The 18,423-nt window shown below is 40.9% G+C and overlaps 2 protein-coding genes and 1 long non-coding RNA gene across 7 annotated transcripts in view; 1 reads left to right on the plus strand and 2 right to left on the minus strand.

Annotated features, from left to right (window-relative positions):
* Window positions 1–481: 481 nt before the first annotated feature.
* LOC116049029 (hepatocyte growth factor activator) lies at window positions 482–14,758 on the minus strand. Of its 2 annotated transcripts, XM_031298400.2 has the most exons (14): window positions 14,125–14,190; window positions 13,962–14,025; window positions 13,480–13,573; window positions 10,081–10,154; window positions 9,835–9,978; window positions 9,027–9,158; window positions 7,220–7,330; window positions 6,657–6,831; window positions 5,935–6,032; window positions 4,539–4,803; window positions 3,253–3,392; window positions 2,737–2,877; window positions 1,862–2,004; window positions 482–801 (listed from the first exon to the last, which is right to left on the minus strand). In XM_031298400.2, the coding sequence occupies exons 1-14, from the start codon at window positions 14,188–14,190 to the stop codon at window positions 628–630; spliced, it is 1,821 nt and encodes a 606-aa protein (XP_031154260.2). In that variant the 3' UTR covers window positions 482–627. The 2 variants fall into 2 exon arrangements, with proteins under 2 accessions (XP_031154260.2, XP_035849672.1); XM_035993779.1 differs by lacking the exons at window positions 5,935–6,032; window positions 6,657–6,831 and having other exon boundaries at window positions 14,125–14,758.
* Window positions 14,759–14,765: 7 nt separating this feature from the next.
* Window positions 14,766–16,389, plus strand: LOC116049069. Its single transcript, XR_004104809.1, has 2 exons — window positions 14,766–14,895; window positions 15,762–16,389. It is a non-coding gene; the product is annotated as an uncharacterized LOC116049069 (long non-coding RNA).
* LOC116049014 (regulator of G-protein signaling 12-like) overlaps window positions 16,128–18,423 on the minus strand; it is a 44,894-nt gene continuing 42,598 nt past the window's right edge. For 2 of the 4 annotated variants that reach the window (XM_035993776.1, XM_035993775.1), the window contains exon 19: window positions 16,128–17,239. In XM_035993776.1, coding sequence (XP_035849669.1) covers window positions 16,953–17,239 — 287 coding nt within the window. In that variant the 3' untranslated portion in view covers window positions 16,128–16,952. The remainder of the gene's footprint in view (window positions 17,240–18,423) is intronic. The other 2 variants (XM_035993777.1, XM_031298366.2) reach the window with 1 other exon arrangement.

The raw sequence follows: 18,423 nt of genomic DNA on the forward strand, positions 1-18,423 counted from the left end.
ACAGTCTATGGTCTCCGTCCAGAGCAACGGGATCTGTTGGTCCATAGCTACAGTCTATGGTTTTTACTTTATCAAAGTTGATTGGAACAAGTTGATCGCCAAAAAATGTTTTGTCCAGCGTTCGGAAGCACCAAAGCTAGCTAGCTAGCACTAACGTTAGCTGCAAATCAAGGAAAAGTTTGTTGATTTTTAACCAGCTCTGTGTACATGCAGATAAACGGCGTGAGTGCACTGCCCGGAGGTCCGCGGTTTCCCGCTGGATGACTCGTGTCAGCCGGTTGAAAAGCGTTTAGTTTACCGCAGACCGCAGCGTCATTGAGACCATACGGACCATACACGACTTTTGTCCAAATATGTCACTCTTCTGGCTCCAAAATGCCAAGATGGCAACATCCAAAATGCAAACTCTGCTTCAAAAAAACTCACTCACATCACTAATGCTACGACCATTATTTTATATATATAAATAAAAGGCTTTATCAAGTCAGTAAAGGTTTATTCAGTCACAACATGTTTCACAGTTAAAAAATATAACCTATAAACTTCCACAAGCATTACAAATAAAAACAAAATACAATATAGTACAATATTTCATATATTAAAAACTAATGTCCAGGTAATGTCCCTTTATGAAGCCTTGGGTTTGTGTCTGATCACTGAATTGATCCAATCGATATAGTTCCCAACTTTAGTGTAAACACCAGGTTTTTGAGTGCGGCCGCAGCCCTCTCCCCAGCTGATGATCCCATACAGGAAGCTGACATCATCCCTCGAACAAGCCAGAGGGCCCCCGGAGTCACCCTGGGGAAACATAAACATACAGGCACATCAAAGTGGAGTCGCACAAACAGCTAAGTCACCCACTTGGAACCTAATATATTACTAAAAAATTGCATCCTACCCATGACGTAAACAGATAACTGTGACATTTAATTTAAGAAGAAGGAGCTTGAATGTTTTACACCGCAGTTTAAGTAGTTAGTCTGGCACTGCAGACATCTCTGCAGTTTTCAGACCCTTGCACTTTAGGGGAATCCCTGCTGCCATCTTTGTGCTATTCCATTACTCTGATATCTCAAGTCTTCTGATATCAACCCTTTCAGAGTCAAGGGAGGTCAACAACTATGTGGGCTCTGGCAGTCTATTTTGCCCAGAACACTTTGAGATCAGTTGTAATTTCCAATACTCCAGAGCAATAAGACAAAAACTAAAATAAGAGCTGTATGCTCCAGCTCTCGTAAGTTTTAATTCAACCTAGCCTTGTTTGGTGTGTATGGATCAGTAAATTAAAACAAAGTAATTCTTACATTAAGATCATTTTAGCTTGCTAACACATAACCTGTTGAGAGTGAAGAGTAAAAGAGGTAATGGGTTATGGTCGACACACTTAATCTGACACCTAACTAAAATGCCAATAATGTCAGATTAAATGAGCTAGCTAAGATGCTTTGTTTGTGCGATATTAGTGGGTTGTTTAAATGGATGTTAATAGGAATAAAGAACAGAATTACATTCTTGAAAGTGGGTGTATACTTTGAATCAGGGTGCAGGCTTGAGTTAAAACATTGGAAGTCGACGTAGGTCAATTAATGTTGGGATGTAAATACGTTTTTGTTTTTTGCATAACTGGACACTTTTGTATTGAAGTGTATGTATATGGTTATGTGTGTGTGTGTGTATGTACTGTATATGTGTGTGTGTGTGTGTGTGTGTGTGTGTGTGTGTGTGTACGTATCCCTTGACTTTGTGTAATAAAATGAATTTGAAAAGATTATTATTTTTTTTCTAATAGTAGGACATAACCATCCCCTCGGCAGTCTTGGATTTAATAATCACTGTTCGTCTCAAAATGTTTTCCTACCTGGCAGGCGTCGACACAGCCGTTGAGCCCTGCACAAATCATGTCAGCAGTGACATGGTTGCCATAAACATTTGGCTTCCTACAAGTGTCATGAGGAATCAGCCTCACTCCACCCTCCTGCAGACTAGAGTAACCCTGTGCCTCTGTCAAAATAAAGCACAAATAACGTATTACGTTACAAGAAAACCTTTTTAACCTGAACAGGGCCTTGGCCAAATCCCCCCAAGACACAAAAAAGAAAGCCCTAAATGTTTACTATTATTTTTGATTTTTCAGTTAGTTGTATTTAGGGCCCAATACACTGATAGTTCACCCACATGGTGTGGCCACTTATGTTGCCTGATTCTCAGAACTGCGTGGCTGTGAACTGACTGTGCTTGATTGACATCTTTCACATTCTCCTGTTAGCTTTGTTATCTGTTAGGGTGGAACAACTTACACTGTCATCAGCGACTATGTCTACATGCACACTAATATTCCACTTTTATTCCGAATTTGATATGGGTCATTTAAACAGCATATTCCATTTGGATATTCCAAATTAGACCTTATTTCAAATGTAGAATTTTCCAATTAAAAGATGTGGGATGTACCCATATTTTTCAGGTTTTAGGAAAATCTTTTGGACATGTATACAGCGCATTCAGAATATGCATCTCAAATGGTTTTTTTTGCCGCAGTTGGCAACACACAGCCTCTTGCCTGTTTACCCCCACTCTGTGTGTTGTACACAAACCAACTAGCCAACAGCAAGGATGGGGTAGAGATGCATGCCCAAAAGAAAAGCCCCAAAAAATACAGTCTGTTCCAGTGTATGAATGTAGATAGGTGTTGTCATGATGACACATTACTGCCATGATTTCCTCATCACTCACTCTCATGCATGTGTCCCCAGCCGCTAATAGTACAACAGTACCCATCAGGAAACGTCATGCTTTTGTCTGGGAGACAGATGGGTCTGATGAACGGGGTTCTCTTCACACACTTCCCGTCCTGCTTCGCCAGTTTGATCAGAACTGCCAAACAGAAATGTAATGTTATGAAACGGGCAAAGAGACAACAAAAAACGATGAAACAAGTGGTAGACTTGGAGACTCCGCTGCCCAATGAAAACCCCAGACCCTAAAGTCAGTGAGTGTGTGTGTGTGTGTGTGTGTGTGTGTGTGTGTGTGTGTGTGTGTGTGTGTGTGTGTATGTATGTGTATGTGTATGTGTTCATGTGGGGGAGCACAGGGACACAGCTGCTCAGTGATGCACAGCTGTGCACAGAGTGGGCCCTTAAGTGAGTATGTGTGCTTCTGAATGGGGACAGGAGGTCCTCTAGTTTATGAGTCACTGGTGTGTATGTGTGTGTGTGTGTGTGTGTGTGTGTGTGTGTATTTAATGCTTACCAATATCATGTAGTGTTGGATTAAACACTGAGAACTGTTTAGGAAAGATGTACTGCTCCACTCCGAATGTCCTGGTGTTGGGACCCGTGACGTTGAAGCTCTGCTGACCGAGCACCACTCGAAGCTGAGACTTCAGGGGGCTAAGGGAAGACACACTATTATCAGTCCATGGTGCTGTATGGTATGGTATGTGTAAGTACGTACTCCTAATACTCGTGTCCATCTGTCAGCCAAGTTACCTCGACAACTACCAGCTGTATGTCCTTGAACTGTGATCCACAGAGGATGAATCCCGGGATACCAGAACCTTTTTTTTTTAGCATCACCATTCTAAAATGGCCATGTTTGTACAAGAAATATCAAAATCTAATGGGCAGATTTCCATTAAACGTATCTTGTACATGTATGCTCCCCAGAGGATGAACCCTTTCCGTCTTGGACCTGATTTAATGATCCGTTGACTTCCCCTGATGATAAATATGAACACTTTTAGACCCAAGACTCTAATAATAGCTAAATCTTCAGTATGTTGTTCATTATGTTTGACGTGTTTGTACTGTGGGTACAACACTGTGGCCTCTTGCTCTGCTTTAATTAGTTTAATCAAATCCCAGCTGATTCTAAAACAGTTTAGCAGTTAACAGTATGTTTAAAAGAAAGCCTTGCAGAGATCATTTACTGTATCCTTCTAAAACACAAGTAAGATGGCTTTTCACACAGCTAGTGATGTCCAATTCAATGATGTTAACGTTTTAGCTTAAGATCTTTGAACTTGTACAATGACAACAGATGCCTGTTTGCTGACATGTATGCACATGCATGTAAATGTATGCACAGCATGTGCGTGAGACGTTTTTAGGTTTTCCTCGAACTGGATGCTTGTCTAAATATAGTGTGTTCATAAAGCTGTGATGCTGAGGAGTCTTTGAATCCCGTGCCTCTTAAGTTGCGACCTCTTGTTCAGCTGAGGTAAAAAAAAAAAGAATGTAAAATAACACTCCCCCTCTGATATATATGCATGTTTTCTGAAGGATTATGTTTCTTACATTGCTGACTCAAACTGAGTGTTTTCAGCCTTTTACAGACGGGCTGAAAATGGCTCCCAAGGACATAACATTTATTTTTAGAGTTTTAGAGTTTCAGTTTAAAGTTTCAGAGGCACTTGGTGAAAGTTACATTATGTACAGTATGTTGACTCAAAAGGGCTACAACACCTTTGCCTTCACTGCAGTGACATAAATACAAATATCAGCATCCATTGCAGCTGAAGTGGGTTCATGACGTACTTGCGGAAGAAGCAGTGAGCCGCAGAGACAATCCAGCAAGAGGAGACCATGGTGCCGGCGCAGAAGTCTGACTGTCCGATGTAAATGGCTGCCATCCAGGGGTGATTACCTGGCAGAGCTGAGATTCCGCCCAATATCCGCCCCCTGGCTATCTGTAACCTTTTCTTGTTCTTTTTTCCACACACATGCTTTTTGGGAGGCATAGAGAGCAGAGGTTTTTTAATGCCGGGCAGGCCATTAAATGGGACAATCCTTCGTGAAGAAGCTGCATGAGGAAACAAGTAAAAGTGCATGATTATTTCAAACTTAAAGGCATAACTGCTACTATAAGCTACATTTTTTTTAAACAAGAACTAGAACTACAACAAACTTACTACAAACTGGTCTAACAGCTAGAATATTTTGCTAACACACTACCTAAATATACCTCTGCTGAATAATGTTACAGAGCAACCTCATCCTTAAAATCATATATTGAGGAGGACACAGCAGATGGGAGAAGCTTGTGGATTCTGTGCATACCCCTGGCATCATGACATTGTGTTAAATCCTACTCAACACATAAACATTTGACTGCACCTGACATGTTGATGCAGGGTGAGTCATGCCTTATTTCCCCTTATCTCACATAGCCCACGTTTTTAAAAGCGCTCTGCCAAAACCAGTCAACTTGGCTGAATTCAACTTTTCAGAGCAGCGTGACTCAACAGAGATTAGCTGTATTCTCAGCTTTCTGTTTTCTGTTTTTATCACAAACACTGGTCTTTTAATTAAAAGTGGAGACATTGAATGAGGTGTTGAGCTCTTTGGAATGTTTTGCTGACTGTGTAATATAATCAAAGCTGAGAGAATGAAGATATGGAATTATACAGCGAGTGGCCTTGGTAAACAGTCTTAGCTTTTCATACTTTATAATGATGAGTTTAACGTTCAAATAGGGATCTATAATAAGGACAGCTAAACGAATATGCCATCCTTGATAAGGTACAAATGAAGACAAAGTTTTTTGGGGTTTTGATTCACCTAAACAACAAGACCAATAACAACCAAGGCCATAAATAGAAAGACCAGAGCAAATAATTCAGCAGTGCCCAGAATTTATTAACAGTGGAAGCAAATGATGAAAGCAAAATCAAACTGTTTTGACAATATGTCTAGCCAACCTAACAAATATATCACGCTCCTAGCTTTAAGCATCAAAGTATATCAATACACCCGGTCAGTGATGAAACTAACTACATTACAAATTAATTACAGATGCATTAGGTTCTTTAATGCCCTATGATTTCTAATCTGGCCTGCCAAAATGTTTCAACAGACGTTAGGCCAGAATACACTGGCCCACTCACGACAAAAAAAGACTACAAAATTCCTTTCCTCTGCCGCATTTACTCACACACAGACATAACACAGGAGGGGACGTCACAGTACTCCCAGGAGATGGTGGCGTCATTTAGTGTGTAGCACCACGGCATCTTGTCTTCATCTGGGTTTCTGCACACACAGAAACACAGCGGACAGAGGGTGTGTAGGTATGGCACCATTGTTTAGAACACCACACATTACTCAGTTCAATACAGTAGCTAAATGGCTTACAGTCTGACGCACAAACTTGTGTAATTGTGCCTTGAAATGGGTTTTTCTTAGGACATTTTGGGGCACATGCCATTTGCTGTGGGCATGCCATATGGCTGCTCGGTAGTCATAGCAACGACGACGACTGAGGAAAGCAGTAATAAATGGAAGAAGAGCAAATGTGGAGGAGGAGATTCACCATGTGCTTCTTTAAGGCCCAGGCTGGTTTTATAGTTGCCTCTGAGTAGACTTCGTCTGAAGACTCATCCACATGAGCAACAAATGTTGGCACATGAACTTTACAGATAAGAGCTAGGACTAGCAGGCAGCTTGGCCAGATCAGGGTAAGAAGTTGGATACTGCAGTAGTAATTCTACAAAGTAGAATTTGTGGGGAAAAGTATAAGGAAATCTGGCCTTCCAGATAAGCCAGTTGGTACCGTAGCAACTGCAATATTGACACAAAATCTACTCGTGGCATAACTAGAAGTAGCTTTTATTTGTCATGTTGCTACCCAATATAGCAGGATGTCTCAACACACACCTGCAGTAGGCATGTTCCCCAAGGCCCCTGAGGGACGAGGCATCCACCGTGCCCACATGGAGCTCGTCATACAGCAGGTCTGAGTTCCACGCCACACACCGGGCGCCAGACACCGTGGTGCCCACTAGCCCTCTGTAATCTGTGCCCCTGCTGTTGTAGCACTCTGTCTCTGGCTCTGCACACACATGCATACACACAAACCACAGACGGAAGCACGCAAAACAAATGTCCCAATCATCGATTCCGCAGTATATCACAAGAATGTAAATAATTGGAATGCAATCAGACAATTTCTGCTAGTGTGATGACAGATCTCTATCCTACACACTAAAACCAGTCAGAACAAGTCCTAAAAAACTCTCTGTATGCATTAGCAACAGTTACAACAATTCAGTAGTACAAGTATAGCAGCTTGCTCATGTCTTCACCTGCCATCATTAATCAAACCATTATCACACACACTCGTGCATGAACATGCACTGCATAAACATGTATACATGACAAAAAGGAGGGCACACATAAAGAACATCACTACCTGTCACTACAGTCCTGCTTTTTCTCACCTAAGCTACAGTATGGACCGCTGTAGCCACGTCTGCAGTTACACACTTCCTTGTTCGTGGATGTGATCAGGCGACACGTTCCGTCATTCTGACAAGGGTTTGAACGGCACACTGGACACATAAAGGCAAACCAGGTCACATCTTAACACCACACATAGTGTATATTAGTAAGCTACATAACAGAATATGTCTGTTTTGGGTGGTGATGGCGCAGTGGATATGACACATGCCTTTGGTGTGGGAGATCTGGGTTCATTTCTCACTGCGATACATCAACCAATGTGTCCCTGAGCAAGACACTTAACCCATACTTGCTCCAGAGGCATGCAACCTCTGACATACAGTAGCAGTTGCAAGCCGCTTTGGATAAAAGCGTCAGCTAAATGACATGTTATGTAATGTAATGTTTTATAAATGGTTTAAACATGCAATAAGTGATTTGGCCTAATGAATGTCCAATATTCACTCTTGTTTTTCTCTCTACCCACTCCTGAGGGAAATATCTGGCTCTTTACTCACACTGCTCTCATAGCGTTGTTTTCCTAATGCAGCAGGCAGCTGTTTTCAACAAACAATTTCTGATGAAATGACTGTACACTACCTGCCCAGCACCAAACACCAGACAGACAAAGTTAGCAACTAGCTGGTGAATATCGGAGCATTTAGCTGCTAAAGAGCATAGACTGTATGCTAAAGAGCCAGATATTTCCCTCAGTAATTAGTCTTCTTGTTGTGTAAATAAGAAACAGATTGCCAACATGTCAACTTTATAAGGTAATAACACTGTGTGTCAATGTTATATCTTCAGCATGCTGTGCTGCCCTCAAGTGGGAAGAAAATCAATTAATGCAGGTTAAACAAACAAAAATCCCACAAGTGAAATCCAAAAAGTACAGTGCAAACTGGTCCTGTGTGTACAAATAGTATATCTGAGTATTCCCTTAAGATCTATTGCAACACCTGTGAAATATGCTGGAGAATAGTGACGTCACATGTGCATTGGGCTAATCTAAAGATCACAGGCCTGTTGAGGAGTTGAAATTGAATGAGCCAAAAGAAAATTTTGATCTCAGTACAAAATGAAAATATAGTCAAATTTCATTTGAAAGCCAAGTCAAAGGACATTCAGCTTTAAGGACAGATGTTGTTCCACTGTCAGATAAGCCCCTACCATCATGACAAAAAACTGTTTCAGCTCAGTGAGCATGGAACTACCTCACTGATTCCCTCTTTTATGCTAGGCAATCTGTTAAATGCCAATGAACGCCCCCCATTGAGATGAAAGCACCTTATGGACCCATGGGGCGTGTCCTAAAACACCATTCCTGAGTCACAGTGAGTCATATAATCTGTCTTTTCTTCCATGGCAAGGTTAGTCTTGTAACTATGGAGCTGAAATCAAAGAGAAAAAGCATGTCTCTGGGCTGGGAGGAGACCTGATACTTGTATCTTTTGAGGCTCACATCAATCAAAAATACCTAAAGAGGTTTTTTTTCCTTAGATTGCACTATTCTCCATTTTTAGTCTAGTAGTAGTAGTTTAGTTTAATATATCAGGTGTACATGATCTGAAGTATTAACAAATGCACAGCGTCTAGTGCAATTTAGCGAATTCTAACTACATGTAGAGTAAACAAAGTTCACTTAACTGACAATCTGTTCAACAGTTTGTGGAAGTGCATTAGTGTTTAAGGTATTGTAAATACATCCCCTTATTGGTTTTCTCTCTCATCATCTTAACAAAAGCAGACCCCAGAGCAAAAACAAGACACAATTGAAGCACAACAACAGCTGAAAGCACATCTTACTTGTGTATTGAACTCTTTCACACAGGTTTTCCCCTGCCACACATGTGCACTGTTCCACATTACGGAGGTGAATTCGTCCCCAAGACTCTCCGATGTCATAATGGCGCAGGTGTACGGTTTCATAGCACTTCTCTGAAAAGCCGACAAAACACATAAAAGGCAATAGGTTGAAATCCGAGAGGAGATTGAAGAGCTCAATGGAGCGTGTAGAGCAAAGTTTGATGGCTGAGTCGTGCAAGATGCATTCAAAGTGGATCCATTTTTGTGTTGCTTTGGTTTTGTTTAGGTTTGATTGTGAGCACTTTAAATGGCATTGACTGTAGAGTGAAACCTCTTTGCAAATGACTCATAACAGACTTCTTTGAAACCAAAGGCAAAACTTCTTTAAGGGAAATAAGACGCAGAGGGACGCAGTAGAGCATGAAATGTAATTCTTGATCTTGGAAATAATAAATTTGATGTTGGACAAATAAGATTTCACTTAATTATTATTGCAAAGCATGTCACATGAAATATTTTTCAAATAACATATATAGGCTTTTCCCCAAATTGTGTGACATAATAATCTCGCTTAAGGTCTACTTATCAGCTTTTTCCAAAGCTCTTAAATGCATCTCACTGTCTTGTAAGTTGACAAGTTTTCTTCTTCTGTGGCTGTCAGGTGATTGACAGTAGGCAGCCTAATGTGCAGTATGATATGAACACAATAACTCCTTTTAAAAACATTTTAAAAGTTTGAATGGAGGACACACATAACACAACAGTAGTATTATACTTGTCATTCATAAAATAATAATAATGGACGTACTCTGCTCACAGAGTCTCCCAGTGAAGCTCTCAGGACAGGAGCACTCAAACGAGTGTCTTTGTGGGATCAGCGTGCAGACGCCTCCATGCCGACATGGATTCACCCGACATGGATCTGGGATTCTACGTGATGTGTGGACAAAAACTGAAACACATCAACAGGGAAGAACACAGTTAGAGGATAAACATTACAGTATTATGATAAAACACTGTACTATCCGAAATGCACTGTGTTCAGTAAACTAACCATCTGGCTGAGTTTTCTCTGGTGCACAGAAGCCCCACCGCCGATCCCGATCAAAATTATGTGTGAGGGAGCACCTACAACAGAAGAGACAGAAATATTATACAGTCATCAGTATGTCACCTGGATTACAAACGGGAAACATTTGCAATTAAATTAGGGTTGGGCAATACGACTATAATACCGTGAGAAGTTTGTCAACTGTCAGATGTTGTGTCATATCGTTTATTCTGTGGTATCTCTCCCTTTAACAACTCAGGATGTATGAGGCCATTGTGAGCAAATCAATGCGTAGGACTGCTTCATGGAAATTTTTGATTTTAAAGGTACTCTAAGCGATGTCACGCGTTTTTTAGGCTACAGCATTGTTTGTCACATACAGCAAACATCTCCTCACTATCCGCGAGCTGCCGGTCCCCTAAACACACTGTAAAAAAACGCGGTCTCTGTAGACAGCCTAGGGTCCACACATGCCAACAAAAACAAAGTGGTCCAACCAGGGGTCCGTTTCAGGAAGGAGGTTTAACAAACTCTGAGTCTAACCCTGATGTCTGAGTTGATTTACCCTGAGATGGGAAACTCTGAGTTTTCGGTTTCAGAACAACTGATTTGAGTTGGTTCAATCAACTCCAAGTATGTTCACGCGTGTGCACCACCACAAGAAAAAGGCAACATGAATGGAGCCATGATACTACGATTCACCATGGTAACAACCACAAACAAACTGGTCGGCGGAAATACTCATGTGCACATACAACGAGTTTGAACATGTATTTAGTTAAAAAAGCAAGACAGCGTTTCTGCTGCAACAGAGAGAGAATTGCTGTGGGAGAAAATTGCTGCTCGAGTCAATGCGTAAGCATTAACAGTGTATTAATTTCATATTTAATCACAGTTAACTTATAATATTACTGATGAAAACTGGAATTGTATTACACCTATAATTTCATTTGGGTGCAATCCTGCGGGCGAAAAAGTAAGCTTGGCCTAGGCTACTATATCCCATTCTGAGGCTGCAGCACCATGATCATTAACAGAACTATAATGTATAATAATTTATTTCTTTTTAATGACTCTCACTGGTTTACTACAAAAAACATTTAAAAAACGTTTCAGAGCGAGTCACACTTTTCTGACGGCTACAGTGGCTTTACTATTACAGTATGATCCACATCACCAATAAAGAAAAATGCCGTTTGCAAAAAACGTAATGCGACACAAAGAATCTGCTGGGATGTTAAAGCATGTCCACGATGGTGGATGTTGGTGATATGAGGACGGATAAGGTAGCCTACCTACATATTTGTAGGTCTGTGAAAAAATGTGGAAATGAAAATACATTTAGTCGGGACTCAATATCATCTCCCGACGTAAACTCTCTGTGAAGTAATACCCAGAGTTTCTCTCAGTCTCAGGGAGGAGACTGAGAGAAACTCGGGGTTTCTTGAAGAAAACCTGCTCCCGACCAGGTTAGGGTTACAGACTCAGTTACCATAGTAACTGACTCTAAGGTTAAGTTACCTCTCTTTCTGAAACGGAAAACCCAGAGTTTCCCTCATCTGAGGGTTAACAAACTCAGAGTTTTCACTAAACCTGCTTTCTGAAACGGGCCCCTGGACCATGCAAACATACACAAACCGTGTTCCAGTGTTCAGCCAATAACGGACAAGAAGGATTTGGGGGGGGGTTGCGCTGAAGCACAGAAGGGAGGGAACGGGATGAGGAGGAGGGCGGAGCGAGCTAGTCTTCGTTTTGTTTGAAAATACTTTGAACGTTAACAAGGAGTAACGTCATCCAACATCGCTTAGAGCCCCTTTAAGCCAAGCTAGCAATATTGCTTTATAGATGGCTATCTGAGGCGGTCAGTTTGCCACTTGGACTGACTGCCATGACATTTGGTACAGGCATTCACGTCCCCCCCGAGGATGAATTGTTACTGTACCACTTTCATGACCTGACGTTTCCTTGTGCACCATCATCACATCTGTGTAATGTCCGATTGATCCCGTACGTGAATAGAGCAGGTCAATGTCTGGAGAATTCACAGCGAGCGAGTGGGCGTGTTTCTATCATGCAGCTGATGCGAAACTGGAGGAAAACAAACATCCGAGGGTGAAGAAGAAGGGTCATTTACACAAAGACGCCAACGAAAATGTTTCATTGGAGAGACGACGAGATTCGGGAACTTCTGTTGGCAGTAGCGTTTTTTGGCACGGGCGAAGCGGGCAGCCGCCCAGGGCGGCATTTTTTCATGACACATGGAGGGCGGCACGAGCACTTAAAAAAAATAAAAAATACAGACAAGCCCCATGCTGTGTGATACATGTGAATGGGCAACTTCGGACAATGTCTGCCCCTGATTCGTCGGACATTGTCTGGAGTTCATATGAGAAAATAGCTTTAGTTTTTTTATAAGGGAAAAACAGACGTTACTATCTGGTTATTTTATCCATTAACAGTTTCACAATTGATTTTTCTGAAATGTACTATACTGATATTGTCACATAAAACTACTATACCATATGAGAGAGGGGTTTATCCACCCCAAAATGACACATTTCAAACCTACAACTACAAACAAGCTGCTCTAACAATTTCTCTGTGATGGAAATGCTGCATTTTTGAGGCCAGTTTCATTCTGAGAAAAAAAGGATAATCTCTCTAAACCATAACCAACCGACACTCACTAACTCTGTCAGTCATCCACTACTTCAATCCAAGAAACATCAGCATACTTCTGCAACACTGACTCTGCAATTCATGACAAACATATCTTAACACTGAGCACATCACAAAAACATGCAGTCTTATTGCAGTAACTTTATGTGTAGGTGGACCAGAGATGTTGTGCCATATATAATTGCATTCATGTTACTTCAACTTGCTGGCACCCACCCTTATTGTCTCAATTCCAAGGACTGATGACTGGAAAGCCCTTCAGGAAGTTTTTTTTTAATCCTAAAATAAAAATAAAAAGAGGATTTTGCTGCTATGTCACAACCTAAAGTAATAAAAAAGCACCACGGGGGTTTAAATGTGACAGCTGTTTATTCACCATTGGGATTAACTGTAGGAAGTAGTAAATGTGTTACAGACTACAGCCATAGTCACAGTTTAAGATTTTCTACATTCTATCTTATGTCACCTTTAAAAAACAAACGGCTGTTTATAATAACAGCGGTATTCTAGTTTCATCCATTACAAGGCCCACATACGATTCAGCAATGAGCAAGTTATTGAAGAAAATTAGCTCATTACCTCACCTGTGACTTAACACCTGCGGTCTGTGTGAGCGTGACGTAGACAAGGTGTGTGGAATGTATGAACAAAACCAAATATGACAAGACAGCACTTCCACCTGTCAAGACTTTGTCTAGAGCGGGCAGGCTAATAGGGACTCACCATGGTTTTGAGGATAGGATGGTGAGGCAGTGATGATGAATCCTTCCACCCTGACGAAACGGGAACTTGCATTCTTCTCCCATTGTAGTAAGAACTGGCAACAGAGCAAAACACAGCATGTTAGTGATTCTCAATGAACACAGATGGGCAAAACAAGAAAAGAGTGAAATCAGAAACTGTCTGAAAAACATCTGTGCAGTTTCCCCCTGTACCTCACACACAACGACTCCTCATACTGTACATATCTGATCAGAGGACAGTAAATCCATGATCCTCTCCTCAGGAAGTTTAATCATGCTGTTATAAGGCAGGTTACAGACCTATACACGCTCTAGCTCCCACATGCTTTAGATTTATATTGCACCAACAACTTTCTATTACTACAGCTGAAAATATATCACATTCAGAGCCAGTCCAATGTTCATCCCCCTCCCTCCCTCTTTTCTCCTCTAAATTAAACACAGGACAGAGGTAAAACCTACCTTTCCGGCTCTCCTTGTATGGCTCTTTGGAGATGACCGTTTCATATCCAGCTATTAATATGCGCTGAAATCAGGGGAGAGAAATTATTGCACTTTATCTGGCTTTTTCCGTAATATTGAAAAAAAAAGATGCACGGAGGTGAGTAGGATGGTTTAAACTTACCGCCCGTGTACTGAAAACAAAAGGTAAAAAAAGTAATATAAGGTATGCCATAATGAAAGTTTGCATCTGTTGGTCTCTGGTGTCCGGAGAAGCTTGTTTCCAGAAGTCGGAAGAGGGTCTGTGTGCCTGTGTCACGTTATATCTGTCAGTTTCCGAGTCCTTGTAGCCTGCTTTTGGTCATAGGAAACGTGGGAAACCCTGCAAGTATTATCCTGTCCCTCACAATTTCTAAACTGTATTGAGTAAACCTGTTGCGTCATTAGGCTTGTCTATCTCTGAGGCATCCTATACCCCGGCTGGTGTTCCCTGTAAAAACCTTCTCTGCAGACGCCCACGGTTTATCATTGCAAGTTATCCACGGAGAGAGGACAGACCAAAACTTTCCAGAGGCAGAGGCGGCGGCCGGGCCGGGAGATGGTGCTGCAAAATCCCTCCTTTCCAGCCTCTGGAACCGTCCAGCGTGAAGTTACTTTTTGCCTGGGTAATATAAACTTGTTTAACTGTTTCAGCTGTGATGTCTGGTTGTTCTGATTTATAGTTAATAAAGATGTCTCTCTGAAATGATCTGTGATTGGCCAATGGCCAAAGTCGTCCGTCACAGGCTATATTAACTAAAGCTTGGAAACAGCCAAGAGGAGGTCTAGTTTTATCTCAGACCACTTGAACCCGAGGGTTACTATTATTATTATTATTACCACACAGCTGTAAGGGTTTAGAATAAGGTTCCTAAACTGAGAAATAACATTAGCTAATTCAACCCAGCAATTTACGGTATTATAACACAATACAATAACGGCACATATAACTACAACACTTAGCTACATTAGAGCATGAAAAGTAGCGATTTTAATTCTGAAATCAATCTCATTAGTTAGCTAGTGTTAGCCTAACGCTATCTTCAGCTAACGTCGACGTTAATTCACTTCCAGACTGAGATGCTAACGTTAGCGTTAGCTATATTTCCTCAGCGATTTGAAGTAAATTGATTTTAAACTCGAAATGGCAATTAAATCGTATTATCTAGCTAACTCAGGCTAAAACTGTTAATGTTACCATCATGATAACTTAATAATTAATTCCACAGAGAGTAACGTTTTGTGCCATTTTCATTTTAACATGCTTAGAAGTTAGCTTAAATTGCGATAAGCTAACTAAAGTTAGAAAACATTGGTTGGTTAAGTTTCCCCTGCAATGTGTTGATAACAATCGTAACTAACTATCTGTCAGAGGATGTGACCCAGGCAAAAGTAGCTAATGTCACACCAGGGTACTCGGGATTTTTAAAAGTCCTAAAACAGGTTAAAAGTGCTCTCCCCTAATAGCCCCATGATACATAGTGTCAGCAGTCTAGAAATGAAAACATTCACATGAGTTATATCTCAAGTTTTTTAAGATAAAATAACGTTACATCCAAACTGGGGGTGTATCAGGGATCTGGAGGGAAGTACTGTAATGAAGAATTCAATAATGACAGTACTTAAAAATAAAAATAAAGTATAAAAGTGAATAGCCCAACCAACCACTTACAGGCCCCATGTGTTGTCAGCATTCCAGCAATGACATGCTGTGCCAAGACAAGATCTCCAGTCCCATAATCTAACCTCTAATTTTCACCATCTGTAATAATCTCTCTCCAGATGCTCAGCTAGAAGAGGAGGCTGGATGACTAAACAGCACGTCCACATTGGCAACAAATCCCCAGGTGAAGGTAGTGTGTTTTCAAAGAGGAATTGTTCAACTAAGACAACTATGCTGTTAATTATTGACAATTTGGACATACTTGGCAAATACATTTGGCTGGGCCTTGGTCAAATATTGCAAGTAGGAGCATTCAGGGCTGTAAATGTCTTGACTTGGGGTTAGAAACTAAAACAGAGGAGTATTTAAAGTTTTGTTTTGTTTTTGTTTTTACAAGGGGGCTTACAGGTTAGGGATGGTAAGGATTTCCCTGCTGTCAGAAATACCAGAATTAATCTATGTAGGCTACAAAAGAAAAGTTTCAGTTTTGTTGGAATTACAGCCATCAAAGCTTTTTAATCATTCAACATATGGACAACCTCAAAACCACAAAAGCAGAAAGTACAAGAAACAAAGGTACCGTCATGTATCATCTGTAAAACATAGGAAGAAGATATATACAGGAAATAGTTAAATATGCAAGAAAATTTTGATTTGCCTCCCTTTTGATCCTAAAACAGTCCCGTGTAATGTATGGTCCAACAAAAGTGGGTAGCACTTTCTAACAGGGCAACAGTAGTTTGACAAGATTTTTTAAATCAAGCTTCACTTTTTGGAGCTTTCAACTGCATCTCACAGTCTTCCTCAGCTGAGTCATTAAATTGTAATTAATAGTTTAATTAATGGTTAATCCCTTGGCTTGTACATATTGTTTACTAACATAACTTACTTTTTAGTTAGCTCTTTAGTTCATTTTTATGGCTTATTATTAAGTTAGGATCTATAATAAACCCATTGATTACAACTTAGAAACTGTTTGTAATGTATGCCTATAATTAGAAACTAGCACCCAAAAGTTCATATCAGGCGTCTTCCATGGTTGTCCTTGGTCTAACATGGCTCATAATCAAACTGCTTTACACTTCATTATTAAACTAAACCATAACAAAAACAAAAACACATCACTGTCCAAAAATTACAACCAGTACTAAAAATCAACAAGAAGACGCCAGAAATTGTAACAAATATACAATGTGTATTACCATAATATTGATTTTTTTTTTGGAGTGTACATGCAGCCCAGCATTTCACTAATTCCCTTTCAAAAGACAGTGCCTCAGGCTTAAAAAGTGCAGCAGTGGGGGTTCCCTTTAGACAATTGTGGCCTTGTAAAGGTCTGTCTTGCAGTCCTTGCCCTCTGGTGGGTTGCGGCCGTTCTGGGGCATCTGGGCATTCCTCAGCTTGCTCTGGCACTGCCGCAGCTCAGCCACGTAGCCGTGGAAGCTCAAGCTGAGCTCAGAGTCCTCTCCCAGGGATTTTTCCAGCGTTCCCTCCTCTAGATGAACCCCCTCCACATCCATCACCTCCTGAAGCGTCTGTGCAGCGTCGGCTCTGTCGGCGGGGGATTTGGTGTCAGAGCTTGACTCTGTTCCTCCCTCTGTGCACGGGAGAAAAGAAAGACATTGGAGATTTAAGATTAGTTGATGTATTATGGACAGCCAAGAGGTATATTTGAATATTTATGTCATGAGAAATTGCAGAGGCAAACACTTAAAGGCATACTATGTAACTTTTCCCTCTTCGGTCCCCCTACAGGTTGCCTCATTGGAACTACAGCTCGCGCGGCTGTAGTTCCATAGTTACATATGCCGCTTTCCGACCGGAGGGATTTTTGCAGTTCCTAGAACATAACGTTCCTAGAACCCTTTTTTTCTCCTGTTCCGACTGGACCAATTTGGGGATTATTAAGTTCCTCTGGCCACAGTTCCTGTAACTCTTTCAGCTCCTACTTTAGGGCAGGGTCTTTTCTCTTTTCCGCATAGTGGTGGTTAGATGGCTGTGATTATAATAACAAAAGGTCAGTTCCTATGGCCACTTGGCCAGTGTGAATACAAATGGAAGAAAAACGGTTTTGGGGGAGAGTAGTTAGTAGAACTGTATAGAAGTGGACTGTTCCTATAACTACGTTCCTGTAACTACTTGGTAAGAAAGAGGCTACAGTGTGCCTTTAAAGCTGCATTCATTGATTGTTTTGGCCACTTGGGGGCAGCAAAAAACGTATTGACATACTATCTATCACCTTATAATCAAATAGTTACCTATTTACACATCCAGTAGACACAAGCAACATTATATCGTTCAGATAATTTTCTGTGGGTTTGTCACTGAGTGACCCCTTTCACATTTCACAGTAATTTGAGCCATTGTTTATATAAGAATATTGATCACTGCAGCTAAAAATAAGTAAATTACAACAGGCAAACAATCTTCATTTTAAATATGGTTGTCAAAAATATGTATTTTTATATAACAATGACTAAACATAGATACAAAAGAATTGTTCCATCTCTGTGCAACTTTGACTCATGTGGATCTGCAGGCGACTGACATTGCCTTCACATTAGACTGCATGATGACCAGATGCTGAGCACACAACTGTATGAGATTTCAGAGGATCTAAGAAACCAAAACCTTGTGGCTTGGGGGCACACTGCACATGAAGTTTAACTCTACAGCGCTCAAATGAACACGCCAGCTTAATATGTTTGTGTAATCTGACAACTGTATAGTTGTGTAATCTGGACAGCTGTTGTCAAGACAAACTTGATGACATAACGGCTT

The sequence above is a fragment of the Sander lucioperca genome, chromosome 17 (genome assembly GCF_008315115.2).
Source record: "Sander lucioperca isolate FBNREF2018 chromosome 17, SLUC_FBN_1.2, whole genome shotgun sequence".
In the NCBI taxonomy this organism is placed as follows: Eukaryota; Metazoa; Chordata; class Actinopteri; order Perciformes; family Percidae; genus Sander; species Sander lucioperca.

Excerpts from the sequence above, each read along its gene's own strand:
- LOC116049029 (XM_031298400.2), bottom strand. The coding sequence starts at position 14,190 with ATGCAAACTTTCATTATGGCATACCTTATATTACTTTTTTTACCTTTT. Across the intron at positions 4,804-5,934 it reads CTCCTGTGTTATGTCTGTGT|CTTCTTCACGAAGGATTGTC; the intron begins GTGAGTAAATGC and ends TTCCTCATGCAG. Across the intron at positions 2,005-2,736 it reads CTGGGGACACATGCATGAGA|AGGCACAGGGTTACTCTAGT; the intron begins GTGAGTGATGAG and ends TTATTTTGACAG.